The sequence below is a fragment of the Vombatus ursinus genome, unplaced genomic scaffold (genome assembly GCF_900497805.2).
Source record: "Vombatus ursinus unplaced genomic scaffold, bare-nosed wombat genome assembly UNPS02014801.1, whole genome shotgun sequence".
In the NCBI taxonomy this organism is placed as follows: domain Eukaryota; kingdom Metazoa; phylum Chordata; class Mammalia; order Diprotodontia; family Vombatidae; genus Vombatus; species Vombatus ursinus.
This window is the reverse complement of record NW_020954579.1, coordinates 10,881,211-10,900,134: the sequence shown is the minus strand read 5'-3', so window position 1 is coordinate 10,900,134 and position 18,924 is coordinate 10,881,211. Positions and strand designations below refer to the sequence as shown.

The 18,924-nt window shown below is 35.8% G+C and overlaps 1 protein-coding gene across 1 annotated transcript in view; it reads right to left on the bottom strand.

Annotated features, from left to right (window-relative positions):
* EFCAB3 (EF-hand calcium binding domain 3) overlaps window positions 1-18,924 on the bottom strand; it is a 143,737-nt gene that overhangs the window by 94,968 nt on the left and 29,845 nt on the right. The window contains exons 9-12 of the mRNA XM_027872970.1: window positions 13,428-13,481; window positions 8,533-8,634; window positions 2,195-2,248; window positions 1,377-1,481 (exon numbers count right to left, since the gene is read on the bottom strand). Coding sequence (XP_027728771.1) covers window positions 1,377-1,481; window positions 2,195-2,248; window positions 8,533-8,634; window positions 13,428-13,481 — 315 coding nt within the window. The remainder of the gene's footprint in view (window positions 1-1,376; window positions 1,482-2,194; window positions 2,249-8,532; window positions 8,635-13,427; window positions 13,482-18,924) is intronic.

Genomic DNA, 18,924 nt, shown 5'->3' with positions numbered 1-18,924 from the left:
GGACAATTAAACATTTTTTAAAAAATGTACAAACTATTTTACATAAATTGTATCACTTAAGCCTCACAGCAGCCCTCTGAGGTCTTTCCTACAGGAATCGCTACCAGGTGTGTACATTCTAAATGTCATCTCCAACTCTTCCCTTTCCCCTCTTCCTCACATCCAAATCAATTGCCAACTGGTTCTCCTTTTATGATCTATCTGCTTGCATCTCTCCACCCACACTCACATTGGGCATTGGTAGGTGTCAATTTAATTTAGATGTAGTATTCACTTTAGGTTTTGGGGGCCCAAATGACTCTCAAAGGCAGCCTAAGAAATGAGAGAAGGTTTGCAAAATGGGTTGGTATAGGGAATACATTGACAAGGTCATGGATTCTTGAAATATTGAAAATTCATACCCCTTGACAATTGGCCAGAATGGCTTAAGACTCAATGGGTTTTTTTGTTTTGCTTTATACTAAAATCATGGATGTTGGCATGTTTAGTCTTTTCAAATGCATTCTAATTTTTAAGTAGCTTATAACATATACGTCTTCCATTAGTGAAATAAATTTTTAAAGACTCTGCTGGCAAATCATCAGTCGTCTCCTTTACAAAACCAATAAAGCTAAGTAGATAAAGGATCATTTTCAGAAAGTTGCACACTAGATGATTACTTTTTTCTTTTTTTGGCCAAGGAAAGATGAAAAGATATACTTAGATATGCTTGTGTTACAATCTGCTCAAAATGCTCAGACCAATGAAAACATAGATCTTTTGAAATAATAATAATGATATTGGCATTTACATAGTACTTTCGGGTTTGCAATACTGTACATATATATATATGCAAATATATATATATTTTCTCATCTGATTCTCAGAACAATCTTATGCAGCAGACACTACTATTATTCCTATTTTACAGATAAGGAGTGAGGTTAAATGAAGACAAGTGACTTGTCCAGAATCAAACCAGTAAGTATCTAAAGCAGCATTTGAACTCAGATCTTGTTCAGTCCAAGTCCAGTACTAGAAAATTTCATCTGACTGCTTAGGATTCCCAATCACAGTCACATTGTGTTTCTCCTCTTAAAGATGGCCATTAGGTAGCTGAGGTGAGGCCTGCGGTAAAGAGTAAGGGATCTTCCATTCCTGTGTTCTACCCAGTGGCATTCTGGGAGACTCTTGACTTGAAAGTTCAGTCAGAGATAATATTTCATCACACATTATGATGGGCTTTCTCTATAGGTATTTCTATCTTTTCATGTGAACTAAATTAGGATCCTTTCAGAAATTCTCAGACAGCAAGGAAAAGCTTCACCAAAAGCACAAGAGCTTGTGAAATAATATCTGTTTGAAGGAATAAGAAATGGGGCAAAAGAAATGCTCACCATCAACTGGCAGGTGACTCAATAGCTCCTCAATTTTGCCATCTGTGAGCTTGATCCCCAGGTTTCCCAGAACTTTGTCCAGATTGTTAATGTTAACATTCCCTCCTTCAGAAAAGGAGAAAATTGAAGAACATAATCAAACAAGCATTCATTAAGTCCTTATTATATGTTAGGCACTGTATTAAATCACAGGGATTCAAAACCAAGTCAAGTCAAAAATCATTCCTTAAGTGCTTACTATGTGCCAGGCAATGTCCTGAATGCTGGGAATAAAAAGAGAAGCAAAAGCACTGTCTCTTCCTTCAAAGAGCTCACAGTCTAATGAGTGGGACAAATAAGTAAAATATGGAATTGTGCCCAAGAGTGACAAATTGTATAAAGCGTATACCTAAATACAATTATTCAATGGATTTCAGAACGGGCTTCATCATTCCCAGTTTGAGGATGAGATAATACAAATAACAGTTCTAAGGACACACATGGAGAGTCACTAGGAGAGCTTGGAAAATGATCTGTTGCTGCGATTCTGGTCCAAGAGACCCTGACAATCTTTTCAAGAGAAGCCTTCACAGCACACAGTAAGGAATGAATTGGTCAAAGCTGATGGATTCTGGCAAAACAGACAGCTAATCTACATACTTTAGGCCAAGAGGTTTGAAGTTCTCTACAGTGATAGAATCTGTTGAATTACTTCTTCCAGGGTAGCTATACATTAAGGACTGAAGGTCATGATGCAGAAACCCTGAATCAGTAAATTGGAGGAATAAGAGAATTCATGTTATAATCGTTGAGAAGAAATAAAACGGTTTTTCACTTACCACTGAGATTCTGCAAGGCATTCATTATAATTTCCTCATTCACCTTTCCTTTGGCTGTAAGAGAAGGTGCAATTCAGGTCATGGAGGAAGTAACAGAGAATTACAATAATAGCACAGAGTTCATCATTTTGTAAACTCAGCCTATAAAGACTGTCCTATACCCTCCTTGCTTCCCCAAATGAGAATGAAGAAAGAAGAGCTCTCAAGGGGATGAATCCATCCGTTTTATTAACACAGATTCTTCTGACTCTGGTAACACAATCCATTGTAGTGAATGGAAGATTTATTACAGAGAAAAACTTTCCTTCAAACAGGTATTATTTCACAAGCTCTTGACTTGAATACCTTTTTTAAAGAAAATAGCAGATAGTACTGGTTTGGTTAACAGACTTTTTTTCTGTTGCGTGAAACTTTGAGTCTGTATTACGTATAACTTATTTTAAAAGAATATGATAAATTTAACAAAGTATTTCCCACATTGTGCTTCTCTAACTTTTTCTGAATGCCTGTTCTCTTTTGTGTATTTTATACCTCTTTCATTGATGTTCTGTTCATTCTTTTATCATTTTTTGCATCACTATCACTACTTCTTCTTTCTCCCCGTAATACCATCCCTCTACCCCCAGTAAAAACCCTGTTATCATTGTTCAGTAGTGTTCTACTCTTCATGACCCAATGTGAGGTTTTCTTGACGAAGGTACTAGAGTGATTTGCCACTTCCTTTTCCAGCTCATTTTACAGATGAGGAAACTGAGGCAAAAGGCCTTAAGTGAATTGCCCAGGATCATATATCTTAGTGTCTGAGGCCAGATTTGAAATAAGGAAGTTGTGTCTTCTTGACTCCAGGCCTAGCAATCTATCTGTTGCATCATCTAGCTGCCCCTAATAAGAACTCATAATAAATAAAAGTATAGTAAAGAAAAATGTATCAATACACTGGCAATATGTGAAAATTTTTGTCTTGGTCTGCACCTCTATTCTGTAACTTCTCTGGCAAGAGATAAGAATTAAGATTCAGCACCAGTCTTCTGAAGTCAGACCTTTCTTTCAAAGTTGCTTTTGGTTTTGATATAATCATTTTGTGAATTTTTTCTTTGTTCTGCTCACTTCACTCACCTTCAGTTCATAAAAGTCTCTGTTTCTCTGAACCTATTCTTTGTGTTGTTTTTTATGGTGCAATAATATTCTATTATATTTATCTGTGATAATTTCCTTAGCCATTCCTCAATTGATGCACACCCTGTGTAAGTTTCCAGTTCTTTGCTATAACAAAAAGCACTGCTAGAAATTTTTTTCTGCTTATGTCTTTTTTTTACTTTTACTTTTTTCACTTTTTCTACTTTATGTCTTTTTTTGATCTCCCTAAGGACATAAACAAAGTAGTGATATAGCTGGGCCAAAGGGTATGAAAAATCTACTTACTTTTTTGCTATAGGCCCAAATTGCTTTCCAGAATGGTTGGACCAATTCTCAGCATTACCAAGAGTTTATTAAAATACTTGTCTTTCTAGGACCTCTCCAAATTTTCTGAATAAGTACATTAAATAAGCTAATATTGCCACTTTTTATTATATTGACATGGCCCAAACACAAGGAATTAATACCCATTTAGTTAATAATATATTTTTATAAAGGGTATTATTGTATTTGTGTGCATATAATTTCTCTGTCTTGATAACTGGACTTCTAAATATTGTACATTTCTCAAGTTATTTTTAATGGAATAGCTTTTTACCTCTTCCTCCTTTATTTTGTTGGTGACATATGGAGACTTGGAAAATTTGTGTGGCTTTATTTTATATTTTTCTACTTTGCTGAAGTTGTTTTAATTAAATTTTAGTTGAATCACTAGGGTCCTCTAAATAAATTTTCATATCATCTGTAAAAAATTAATTATTTTGTTTCCCTTCTGCCTTTATTTTTATTACAATATGTGGAACTACATCAAAAAATAGAGAGGACAATGGATATCCTTGCTTTACCCCAATCTTACTGGCAAAGAGCATTCGTTTCTCATCTTAGGACAGCCTGATTTGTTGCCAAATAGAATACATACTTTTAAACAGAAAAGTTTCCCTAGTGAGGTTCCCTGTATGATATGATGCTCAGACATATTGAAATGGTTCTGTTTGGGAGTTCCTTGCAAAGATGCAGATGGCAGAGTGCTAAACTTGTAGTCTGAGATTTGGGTTTAAATTATGTCTCATATGGTCAATAGCTGTTTGACCTTAGGCAAATTACTTAACCTTCTCTGGGTCTCAGTTTCATTACCTATAAAATGCAGAGGTTAGATCCGATGATCTTTAAGATCTCTTCTAGCTCTAAATATATTAGCAACCCATCCATGCCCAAATATCTCATGTGATTTTTGTCCATGTCCTCCCAGAATTTTGCCATATGATTACCAACCAATTTGCTGGGAGCTTTCTTTCCCCTATGTTGACATTGTGAGGGTACCAGTGGAGCATTCTGTTTATTCACTTGTTAACCCCTTAACCCTTGCCCTGTGATAACCATATTTAACTCTTGTTCTTCGAAGTTCCTCACTGGTTATATGTTGTAGCTTGGTGCACGGCACCTCTCTGTTTCCCTGTGTGTGATATTCATTTTTAATTGTTTGGAGAATGCTGTATTCCATGTCTTGCTTAAAGTAACACTAGCAGAATGTTGGTATTAAAAAATGGGCCTTTGCTTTCACCGGAAACTTGGTATAATTAATCAAGTTTTACATTTCCCAAAGGCAACCTAATCTACTCTCTTCCTCCGAGAAGAACTGGTCCATCTTCATTCTTTCTCCCACATACACATAATTCAGGGACTAACTGTTTAAATTTGTGACATAAAGGCATGTCATGATTTATGTAATGGACATTCTTCATCTACTTGGCATTCCCTGTGTGAAAGTTTGCACAAACTCTTGAGAGGTTATACCAAGTTCTTCCAGGAGGCTCTGCAATATTCCAGTTTTTGATAGCAAAATGTCATCCCCAAAGAGGACAGCCAGAGGACTTAACCGTCCACCCAGAAACCCTCTTCACCTTGGACTCTCAATGGCATCTATTTTATCACAATGGTGAATACCTTTTGTCACCATACATATCCCTGTTTTAGCTAGGTGGTGCAGTGGATAGAGCATATGGGTCCTAGAGTCAGGAAGACCTGAGTTCAAATCTGGCCTCAGATACTTACTAGCTGTGTAACACTGGGCAAATCACTTAAGCCTGTTTGCCTCAATTCCTTCTATGTAAAATGAGCTCAAGAAGGAAATGGCAATCCACTCCAGTATCTTTACCAAGAAAACCCCAAATGAGGTCAAGGAGAGTTGGACATGAATAAAATGGCTCAATACGAAAAATGCCTCTCCTTATGTTTATGATCAGAGGTTCATTGAACAAGGTTATTTCTGTTGTTATACCTTTCAAGAAACCTAGACTGATTTTTACAGATGGATCAGAGATCTTTGTTGGAAAAGAGACTCTAAGGTATTCTTTTGCTGTACTGAATCAATTACTTTTTCATAATTGGTAAAAAATTAGTAAAATGGGATCTTACATTCTCTGTACTTTTCTGTCGGCTACAAAATGACAAAGATGTTGTCTACTGTTGAATATCTTTTGCAAACACCTGCTTGTTCCCTAATAATACCCTCATCAAAGCTGCTCTTGAATTATATATAGATGATTCATACAACAATTTTGTATTAGTGGAAGATTAATTAATTAATCAAATCAATATTATTCAATTTATTAAAAAGGTACATTTTTTCATATCTTCCCTCTCTTTCAGGCACCTTCATATACTTCATGTTCCAAAAGCCTTTGTTATCATTTAAAATGATTAAAGCTTAAAATTGCACTAAGACTTTTGGGGCAGCTTCTTTATCCATCAGCACTCTCACAATTGTGTCTCCTTCAGAATAACTTTCTACACACACTTTGTCCAATAAGGCAGCTTTTCTCACCTTTGTTCTTTTTAAGGTCATTTCTATCCTTCCTATAATCTTATTCTGGATTGTGATGTTTGGTTACAGGTATTATCTCTCTACTGCTCTTCATAGTTTGCTATAGTAATCATTAGAGATCTTTTCATTTTTTAATTTATTGCTCTATATTTACACTTAAATGTACTAGAAATTACCATCCTTGGGGGGATTCCTTAAAAAGTTTTCTTTAAATTGGTATAACTTTCCACAGTTTCTCTATGCTTTATGACACAATATTGCTTTGTAACTATGTCCATCCTTCTTCTCCATGAGATTTTACAAACAAGTTTGCTAACTATAAAGTTGCAATATTTCTCCCCTTGGCATGTAAGTCAAACATTTACTGACTAAGGTGCTTACTGGGCTCATTTGGGTTTTCTCTTGTGGCAACAGATTTAAGGTGGTTAAAGTTCTGCCTTTTAATGGTCATCCCTGTCATTTTTGATGCCTGTTTTCCATTTTCATTGTTAATTCCTTGTTTAAATAATTCAAGATTGAATTGTTTCACCTGTATGCCATATGTCTTTATGACTATTATGTTCATTATTTTTATATTTATATATTCCTTATATATCATATCAGGCATCATATCCAGAATATTGTAACAAGAAGATAATGTATTCTTTTTATATTCTGATCTTTTTCTTGACAAGACAATGGTCTAATTGTTCCCAGCTGATCCACAGATTACTCAACATCAATAATAAATATTTTCTAACCTGTTAAGAAATAATCTATTTCATTTTTTTTGCAATGCTTTTTGGTGCTTACCAAACCTAGCACCTACCAATTCTTTTCTTGAAGCAATTTTGAAGAAATTGCTCTTGATACAAATGCATAGGGGGCAGCTAGATGGCGCAGTGGATAGATCACAGGTCCTGGATTCAGGAGGACCTGAGTTCAAATCTGGCCTCAGACACATAACATTTACTAGCTGTGTGACTGAGGGCAAATCATTTAACCCCATTGCCTAGCCAAAAAAAAAAAAAAAAAAAAACCAAATGCATAAAGCTTCTGCATAGTTTACAAATCTCTGGCATCTCTCTTTCCCTTATCCTGAATACTTATCCCTTGTTCTACAATATGAGATGATCAAATACTCCATAAAATCATGTTTCTTGTTGCCTTTGGATGTATGATAAGATCAACTCCACCAGCTTCTTTGTTTGCCTCTTCAAGCCATTTAGCTGTGTGACTATAGCTTTCATTAAATTGCAAAGTGATTTACAAATATTAATTCATTTTATCCTCAAAATAACCTGGGGATACAGGTACTATTATTATTATTTCCATTTCACAGATGAAGAAACTGGGGCAATCAGAGATTAAGTGACTTTCTCAAGGTCACACAGCTAATCAATGTCTGAACCTGCATTTGATCTGGTCTTTTGATTCTACACACAGCACCAGAGTACTACCAGGCTGTCTCAAGTGCCTTTGGTACTGTATTACTTTTCATTTCATTTACTCACAAATGCTCATTTTTAAAACACTTTCTCTATGCAAGGTGAAAGGAAAGCAAAGCTTCTTCAGGTCCTACTCATGGAGAGTAACAACAAAGTTGAGATTTAAACTTCAATCCTTGATTCCCAAGCTAGTCCTCCTTTCCATGACATCACACTTCCTCTCTGAAGGGATCTGAGGAGTCCTTTTAACACTAGCCCATGTAAAAGTTTAGCGAAACTATCAAATATCGTGAATTCCCAAATCTAAAGGAAACAGTTTACTGATTATTTCTAGATTGGCTAGAGCAGCAGAGATTACGCTGGTCTTCCCAGAGTATAATATAGAATAGGAAAATACCTCTTACATTTCTGTAGGTACCATTGAAACTTTGGTATTTTTTAAGTTTTTTTTTTTTAAGTTTGTGGAGTTTCACCCCATGGCAAATATCTCTATATCACTCTGCCCTGAGACACATAAACTGAGCAACTTTGCCTCCTGCTTCTTGTCATACTCCTCCAGCTCTCCTGGTCCAGAATCCCCAGCCCCTATGCTAGCTCACTTGAATTGGGTGGGAATAAGATCACTTTCCATTTGTGGCAATATTAGATTACTTTTCTCTCACCCTTTAATGCTACTCTGTTCTACCTTCCCCCACCCTGTTCTTTTATTTTTATTCTTCTATTCATATCTTTTAATTTTATTTGTTTCCCTTTCTTTTTACTATTTATTAGGCTTCCTGTTTGCTAAAACGGTACTATCTTACACTGGTTAGCCTTTATGCTTGCACTGAAGTTGAAGAATTCTAGCCTAGGGAGTAGTCTGAGTCATCTTTCTTTATAAAGTATCAGACATTTCCACACAAGCAAACCCAGGTTCCCCTGATGGCCACAGTATAATCTGGAACACTCACTATCAATTGGCAGGTGTTTCAGGAGATCCTGATATTCATCTTCTGTGAGTATGATCCCCATGTCCTTCAGAAAGTTTTCCAAGTTTTGAACATCAATGTTTTCTGTTTATAAAAGATGACAATGGTGAAAGATAGGAATGTGAGGAATATGTAATGACTCCAGAGGGTGAAAAAATAGTATCTATTCCTGTGTCCCATCATCTCCAGATTTAACAAGAAGAGGAGAGTTAGCCTTTGACATGAGCCTACATATAAATGGAAAGACACCTAGGAATTCAGAAATAGAAATTGTTTCCTTTTGGTCCAGTCTATGCTAGATTGAAGAGGCCTAAATTGAGGCATGTGGGATGGTCATTAGACAATAGTCTAGTGAACAATGGCAAAATCAATGACGCATTAAGACAAGTGGTCTAGCTAATAAGTAGGGTTTTGTTATCTTTGCCTTTATCCCATTTGGTTTGACTCATGTGAATGCAATCCCACTAGTTTGGAGACCCAGGATGATATCTGTCTCAATCTATGGAAAAGTGGAGCCAGAACATACATGTTATACTACAGGAAATTCATGACTGGCCACAAAGGGACTAGAGAGAACTTAGCAAGTGGATTTAAATAGAGTGATGATCATTTAACACATTCATCCGCAATAGGTAGTGTCACAGTTGTTATCCCAGACTCTGGACTCTCCCCCCACCACCCCCCTCCCATATCCAGTCAGTGCCTGAATCTTGCCATTTCTCCCTCTACAAAACATCTCAAATCTACCTCTTTTTTCTCTAGTCAAACAACCACATCTTTAGCTCACGTCATTGTCTATTTCCCCCTTGAAGGGATATTATAATGGCCTCTTAATTGGTCTCAATTGTCCTCCATTGCTTCAATAATCTCTTTCCCTTCTGATCTTCCACACACTTGCCAAAGTAGTTCTCTTTAAGCACAGATCTACTGAACATGTCACTCAATAATCTCCCCCGGTTCCCTATTTCTCCTGGATCAAATACATAAACTCCTGTTTCTATGGATTTTACAAACTGGCCCCAGCCTACCTTTCTGCTCTCATTATATATCACTTTCCCTTGCCTACTTTCTGTTCCTGACATATGGCCTTCCATTTCCTGACTCCATATTATTTTAGTAGCTGTCCCCTATGCTCTCCTTATTTCTATCTCAGAGTCCTTCTCTTCTTTCAAGTTGAACCACAATTTCTGTCTTCTATTAGGAGACTTTCCTGATTCCTCCACTGCTAGGGCTCTCCTTCCCAAATTATGTTGTATTTATTCTGCATATATTTACGTGTGTACATGTTGTCTTGCCCAAGAAAAGGCAAACTGTCAGCTGAGACTATTTCATCGTTTCTGCCTTTGTATCTCTAGTGCTTAGCACAGATCTAATGGGCACCTAATAAATGCTTGCAATTTGATTATTTCTGTCTATGCAGATCAACAAATTATTATATATACTGTTTAGGAAGCTGCCTGAGAGGGGAAATAACTTGCCCCACAGTCACATAGCTAGTAAATGTCAGAGGCAGGATTTGAATAGATGACTTCTTGACTGTAAAGCTCTATCCTCTATGCCATGCTTTGTCTCATGAATTTCTGTAAAAAATATGAAGATGTCAGTTTTTACCTGCCTTCTCCTCATAACTTCTTACTTACTTTTCATAGATTTCACATTATCCATAATTTTATTCAGGGCAATTTTCCCATTAGCTGTAAGAAAAGGCATAGGTTAGAGTATTACACAAAAAGAGTATTACATTCTGAAATTATTAGAGAACCCAGAGGAATTTAACATTTTTCTCTGAATTCAGGCAATTAACTTGGAATTTCATCTTATTTTCTCTAAAGATTAATTTATAATAAGCTTCTGAGGAATGAAGAAAGCTGTCATTCTGTAAATTGATGATAATAATAGTAATAATAATAGCATTTACATACGGCTTTAAGTTTTGTACAGTGCTTTACAAATAATTGACTCATTTTATCCTCACAAGAATCCTGTGAGGCAGGTGCTATTATTGTCTCAATTTTATAGATGAGGAAACTGAGGCTCAGAAAGGTTAAATGACTTGCCTAGGTTACATAGCTAGTAGATGTCTAAGGCTTTGAACTTAGGTCCTCATGACTCTGGGTCCAGTCTTATATCCACTGTACCACTTAACTACCTCACACAATCATTCAGGGAGCTGCCCTTCTCTTTGCTATTGACCATCAGAAAAACTTGTAATCAGACATTATATTTTGGCATATCAAATTCAGGACATTTTAGGAGTAAGATTGAAAGAACTGGGCCCTTCCTATCTCTCGGCCTCAACTTCCTCCTCTGGAAAATGAAGAGTCTAGACTAGGTGATCTCCCTATCCCTTCCCAGCATGGTTACGATATGATTCTGTGTACTAGGAAACTCCCTTTTTTTTGATAGCACAAGGAAAAGAAGAGCTAGTTTTTTCTTTCAATTCTTTTTTGGCCACAATCTTGTTTGTCGTTAATATTTTATGTATCTGCAAATTTGATTTGCTTGTCTAATTGGTTAAGTGTAAGACATACTGTCTATGAGAAAACAAATATGTAACTTTATTATAAAAATATTATTTTTAAATAGCATTTAAGTTATTCAGGTGGAAAAAGGTCTGACCCCTTTAGGAGACAAATTCCAGTTAGTAGGATAACCTTGTTAAATGCCCAGATGTTGAAGAATTTAACTAAAGAACAAGCTTACTCTATTTAAGTCAAACGTGTGATAAATGACATTTATTTGTCCTTTTAAAACGTAAAAATTACTTTACATAAATAATCTCTTAAGCCTCATGACAGTCCTGTGAGTTCAATGCTACAGGAATCATTATTGGGTATGTATCCTCCAAGTATCATCCTCAACTCTTCCCCTTCCCATACTTCTCACATCCAATCAATTGCCAAGACTTGTTGATTCTGCTTCTACAATCTATCTACTTGCATATCTCCACCCACACTCACATTTGCAGATGTCAATTTAATTTAGATAGAGTATTTGCTTTTGTTTTTTGGCCACAAGTGACTCTCAATGGCAGCCTGAGAAATGACAAGAGAGGTTGCAAAATATGTTGGTGGAGGGAATATGCATATTGACAAGGTCGTGGATTTTTGAAATATTGAAGATTCACACCCCTTGACAACTAGCAAGAAGGGCTTTTTCCCCCTGAGATCATGAATCTAGGCCCAGTTAGAGGCTCTATTTAATCTTTTCAAGTGCACACCATTTTTGAAGTAGCTTAGAACATCACATATGTTTCATTACCATGGTGAAGTAGATTTTTAAAGGCTATGCTAGCAAGTCATCATTGGTCTCCTAAACAAGACCAATAAAGCTAAGTAGATAAGGGATCATCTTTAGAAGATTGACCACTACATGATTTCTTTTTGACCAAAGAAAGATGAAAGGATATATTTAAGTGTACATAGGTTATAATCTACTTGGGCTAATAATGCCAATGAAAATACAGATATTTTCAAGTAATAATAGTAGCTGGCATTTACATAGCACTTTAAAGTTTACAGTACAATATATATGTATATGTAGATATACCTAACTACACACACATATATGTATGTTTTCTCATTTGATCCTCACAACAACCTTATATAGTAGACCCTATTACTATCCCCATTTTGCAGAAAAGGTAAGAGTCTAAATAAGCATAAGTTTCTAAGGCAGTATTTGAATTTGTATCTTCTTATCCAAACATGGCCAAACATGTCATCTGGCTGGTTAGGATTCCCTGGTGACAGTCACAATGGGCTTTTCTCCTTAAAGAGTGCCACTAGGCAGCTCAGTTGGGTCCTATGGTGAAGAGTAAGGAGTCTTCCATTCTTGTGCTCTACTTTGTGGTAGTCTGGGAAATCCTTGACTTGAAGGTTCAGTAAGAGATAATATTTCATCACACACTGTGATATAGGTATTGATATCTTTTTGTGTGATCTAAATAAGGATCCTTTCAGAAATTCTCAGATAGGAAGTAAAAGCTTCCCTAAAAGTACACAGGGACATAAGAAACACTCACCATCAGCTGGAAAACTACTCAACAGCTCCTCAATTTCTCTATCTGTGAACTTGATCCCCAGGTTGCCCAGAACCTCATCCAGGTTGTTAATATCAACATTCCCTCCTTAAGAAAGAAGAAAAATGTAGAATATAATCAATCAATCAATCAATCATTTTTAAGTGCTTAGTATGTGTTAAATGCTGCATTAAGCCAAGTGAAGTCAACAAGCATTAAGTGCTTACTATGTGCCAGGCACTGTGCTAAGTGCTGGGAATAAAAAGAAAATCAAAAGCACTGTCCTTGCCCTGAAGAAATCCGTGGTCTAATGAGGGAGACAAATAAGAAAGATATGGAATTGTATCATAGATGGACAAATTATATAAAGACTACATACAAGGAATTTCAGAACTGGATTCATCTGTTCAAGTTTGAGGGTGAGATAACATAAATAACAATTCACATGTATAAAGTACTTCCCAAATACTTTCTAAACTCATTTTGAAAGGTACAATAACAATCTTTAAGGACATACATGGATAGTCATTGGGAAAGCTTGGAAGATGAGCTGTTCCTGAGATTGTGGTCCAAGAGACCCTGACAAACTTTTCAAGAGAAGCCTCCTTTGGACACAGTAAGGAATAAACTGGTCAAAGCTGATGGATTCTGGCAAAGCAGACAGCTGATCTACATACTTTTAGCCAAGGAGTTTGAATTTGTCTGCAATGATAGAATCTGGTGAATTGCCTCCTCCAGGGGAGCTGTACATAAAGAACTGGAGGTCACGAGGCAGAAATGCTGAATCAGTAAGTTGGAAGGATAAGAGAATTCAAGTTATAATTAGTAAGAAGAAATAAAGTAGTTTCTCACTTACCGCTGAGATTCTGCACAGCATTCATTAAGTTTTTCAGATTCACCTTCCCATTATCTGTAAGAGAAGGTGCAATTCAGGTCACAGAGGAAGTAACACAGGATTACAATAATAGCATGAAGTTCATCATTTTGTAAACCCAGTCTATAGAGACTGTTCTATTCCTTCCTTGATCCACCAAATAATGATGAAGTGAAGAAACAGAGAAAGCTCTCAAGGGGATGAAGCCATCCCTTTCATTAACGTATATTCTTCTGACTCTGTGGTAACACAATCCATTATAGTGAGTGGAGGATTTATTGCAGAAAAATGCTTTGCTTCTAACAGGTAGTATTTTCACAAGCTCTTGGCTCTAGTACCTTTTAGTTTTATTTATTTTTTAAAAATATTTTTCAAATTTATTATTTATTTTTAATGCAAGTACCTTTTTAAAGGAAATAATAGTACTGCTTTGGAAACAGGCTTTTTTGGCATATGAAACAATAAATCTCTATTACATATAACTCATTTAAAAAAGTACATGATAAATTTATCCGAGTAATTCCAACACCGCGCTCTCTGTGATTTTTTTCTGCACTCTTGTTCTCTTCTGTATATTTCATAATCTTTTATTGATGCTTTTTTCATTCTTTTTATTTTGCATTGCTATTACCAATTCTTTCTCCTCCTCATAACTGCCATCCCTCTACCCTCAGTAAGAGCCCTTGCTTATAGCAAATAAAAGTATAGCCACAAAAAGCACATTTACACAATGGCTACGTGGGAAAATCTACGTCTCCACTTCTAGTTTATAAATCCTCTGGTAAGAGATGAGAATTATGATTCATCACCAATCTTCTGAAGTCAGAGCTGTCAATCTTAACTCTTTCAAAGTTGCTTTCATTTATGATATAATTGTGTAATAATTTTTTTCTTGGTTCTGCTCACTTCACTCACCTTTAGCTCATAGAAGTCAGCCCATGTTTCTCTGAAGCTATTCTATTTGTTATTTCTTATGGTACAATAATATTCTATTAAATTTATATATGATCATTTCCTTAGCCATTCCCCAACTGATGTTGTTCATTTGTTTCAGTCACATATGACTCTTTGTGACCCTATGTGGGGTTTTCTTGGCAGAGGTACTAGAGTGATATGCCATTTCCTTCCCCAGCTCATTTTACAGGTGAGGAAACTGAGGCAAAAAGGGTTAAGAGCCTTGCCCAGGGTTACACAGCTAGTGTCTAAGACCACATTTGAACTGCATGCAGTCCTGGTGTTCTATCCACTGTATCACCTAGCTGCTCCCCCAAAATTGTTTTTGTCTGTTAGTTGTGTCTGACTCTTCATGACCCCAATTGGGGTTTTCTTGGCAAAGATACTAGAATGGTTTGCCATTTCCTTCTCCAACTCATATTGCAGATGAGAAAACTGAGGCAAACTAGATTAAGTGACTTGCTCAGGGTCACACAGCTAGTAAGTGTCTGAAGTCTGATTTGAACTCAGGTCCTCTTGACTCCAGGGCCAGCACTTTATATTGTGCCACCTGGCTGTCTTCCCCAACTGATACATACCCTGTAAGTTTCCATTTCTTTGCTATAACAAAAAGTCCTGCTATAAATTTTTTATTTTGTACCTATGGGTCCTCTCTTTCTTTCTTTTATCTCTTTAAGGAAGTTAACCAAATAGCTACATAAATGGGAGAAAGGGTATGAAAAGTCTACTTTTTTTTTACTATAGCCCCAAATTGCTTTCCAGAATGGTGTGACCAATTCACAGCTTCACCCACATTGCATTGATATAATTGTTTTCACAGGGCCTCTGCAAATTTTCTGAATAAGTACATTCATTTAGCTAATATTGTCATTTTTTATAATATTGACATGGCCCAAACGTGAGCAATTAATATCTTGCTATTTGTTTAAATCTATCTTTATTTCTATAAAGTGTGTTTTTGTAGTTATCTGCATATAATTGTCTATCATGGTAGCTGGACTCCCACATATTTTATAATTCTTTAGTTATTTTTAATGGAATAACTATTTCTATCTCTTCCTGCTCTATTTTGTTAGTAATATATAGAAAGTTTGAAATTTTGTATGGTTTTATATTTTTCTACTTTGCTTAAGTTGTTTCAATTAATCTTTACTTGAATCTCTAGGGTACTCTAAATATATTGTCATATCATCTCTAAAAATTGATAATTTTGTTTCCCTTCTGCCTGTACTTCTTTTTTCCAACTTCTTTTTTTTTTATTATAATAGGTAGAACTACATCAAATAATAAAGGTACCCTTGCTTTACTCTAATCTTATTGGGAAAGGTCATTCATTTCTCATCCTGGAATAGCCCCATTTGTGGCCAAATAGAACACACCTTTTAAATAGAAAAGCTTCATGAGTTTCCCTGCATGAAAAGATACTGAAACATATTCAAATGGATCTGTTTCGGAGTTCATTTCTCTGCAAAGATGCAGATAGCAGAGTGCCAAACTTAAGAGTCTGAGATTTGGGTTTAAATTATGCCTCCTATAATTACTGACTGTGTGATCCTAGGCAAATCACTTAATCTTTCTTTTTTTAAAAATCAATTTATTTTGAATTATCAACAATCACTTCCATAAGCTTTTGAGTTTTAAATTTTCTCCCCCTCCCTCCTCATCTCCCTCCCCAAGATGGCACGCAATCTGATATAGGCTATACATATACATTCCTATTAAATGTATTTTCACATTAGTGATATTGTAAGTAAGAATTAGAACCAATAGGAGGAACCACCAGAAAGAGGAAACAAAACACAACAGAAGAAAAAAAATAGCAAATAGTATGATTCAATCTGCATTCAAATTCCATAGTTCTTTCTTCTTTGTGGATAGCATTTTCCATCATGAGGCATTTGGAAATGTCTTAGATCCTTGCATTGCTGAGAAGGGTTATCACTTAACCTTTCTTCATGGCAAAGATAGTGCTTTTGATTTTCTTTTTATTCCCAGCATTTGGCACAGTGCCCGGCACATAGTAAGCACTTAATGCTTGTTGACTTGACTTGGCTTGATGCAGCATTATTTAACACATACTAAGTACTTAAAAATGACTGATTGATTATATTCTACATTTCTCTTCTTTGTTAAGGAGGGAATGTTGATATTAACAACCTGGATGAGGTTCTGGGCAACCTGGGGATCAAGTTCACAGATAGAGAAATTGAGGAGCTATTGAGTAGTCTTCCAGTTGATGGTGAGCATTTCTTATGTCCCTGTGTACTTTTAGGGTCTCAGTTTCATTAATTATTCAATGCAGAGGTTGAATCCGACAACCTTTAAGGTCCCTTCCAGCTCTAAATATATTAACAACACATCTTGTGTGACTTTTGTCCATGTCCTCCCAGAAGTTTGCCATAGGGCTACCACCCAACTTGCTGAGAACTTTCTTTGCCTTATACTGACATTGTGAAGATACCAGTGGAACATTCTGTTTATCCACTTCTTAGCCCCTCACTATTGCCCTGTGATAATCATATTTTACTCCTGTTCTTCAAAGTTGCTCATTGATTATTTATTGCAGCTTGGTAACACCCACCACGCACCTCTCTATTCTCCTGTATGTGATATTCATTTTTAACTCTTTGGAGAGTGTTGTATTTCATGTCTTGCTAGAAGTAACAGTAGCAGAATGTTGGTATTAAAAAATGGGCCTTTGCTTCCACAGGAAACTTGGTATAATTAATGGAGCCTTACATTTCCCAAAGAAAACCTAACCTACTCTTCTCTTCTTCAACTCTGGGAAGAAATGGTCCATTTTTATTCTTCCTCCCAGATAGATATACTTAGGGAAAAGTTCTATAAGTTTATGACATAAAGGCATGTCATTATTTGTGTAATGGACATTATTAATTTACTTGGCCTCCCCTGTGTGGATGGTTTGCACAAACTCTTGAATGGTTACAAAGCTCTTTCAGAAGGCTCTGCAATATTTCAGTTTTTGATGCAATCAGCAAAATACCATCCCCAAAGAGAATCATCTGGAGGACTTAACTATACACCAAGACACCCTTCTTTACCTTAGGCTCTCCATGGGATCTCCTTCATCACAGTAATGAATACCTTTTGTCACCATACACATCCCTATTTTATGCCTCTTCTGATATTTAAGATCAGAGGTTCATTGAATGTGGTTATTTTTGTTGCTATAATTTTTAAGGAATCTAAATTGATTTTTACTATAGATAGGTGATAACCTTGTTGGAAAAGAGACTAAGGTGTTCTTTTGCTCTTCTGAATCAAATACTTTTCTATAATTTGCAAACAATAAGCAAAATGGGATCTTATATTTTCTATATCTTTCAGTCAATTACAGTATGGCAGAGATGTGATCCATTGTTGAATATCTCTTGCAAACACTTCTTGTTCTGTACTAATACTTTCATCAAGGAAGTTCTTGAATTGTGCATAGATGACTCATATAAAGATTTTTTTAACTGGTGGTAATGTAGGCATATAGGTCAGTGACTGTTAATGTTTTCTTGGTCATCTATTTGTTAATATTAAATTTATTAATAAGGTCTAAGTTTTTTTTTTGTATCTTCCTTCTCTTTCAGACACCTTCATATACTAGGTGTCCCAAAAGTCTAAGTACAGATTAAAGATATTCAAGCTGAAAATTGCATGAAGACTTTTGGGATAGTCTCTTTATCCCTCAGTACTCTCACAACTGTGTATCCTGTAGATCAAATACTCTATATATACTCTATATACACTTGGTCAAACTGGGCAGCTTTTCTCATCTTTGTTCTGTTTAATGCCATTCCTCCTATAAGCTTATCCTGGATTGTGATGCATGGGTACAAGTGTCCTCTTTTTACTGCTCTTGATGGTTTGCTGTAGTAATCATTGTAGACCTTTTCCATTTTCTTCTATTTATTGTTCTATATTTATCCTTAAATGCACTGCAGGTTACCATGCTTAGTGGATTCCTTATGCAGTTTTTAAAAAAAAATTGGTTTAACCTTCCACAGCTTCTTTATGCCTTATGAGACAATATTGCTTATAACAATGTCCAGCATCCTTCTCCATTAAATTTAAAATCAAGTTTACTAACTAGAAGTAGTGTTGTCATATTTCTTCACTTGGCATGTAAGTCAAACATTTACTGACTAAGGTGTTTACTGGGCTCATTTGGTTTTCCTCTTGTGGCAATAGATTTAGAGTGGTTAAGTTCTGCCTTTTAATGGCCATCCACATCTTTTTTGATGTCTATTTTCCATTTTCATTGTTAGTTACTTGTTTAAATAATTAAGATTGAGTTGTATAAATGTATGCCATATCTCTTTCTTACTATTACATTCTTGATTTTTATATTATTTTATGTATTCTTGCTATATTCTGATCTTTTTCTTGAAAAGGTAGTGGTCTTATTGTTCACAGCTGATCCAGTGATTACTCCTACATCAATAATAAGTCATCTTACCTTTTAGATATAATATATTTCTTTTCCTTCTCCTTTCCTTCCTTCCTTCCTTCCCTC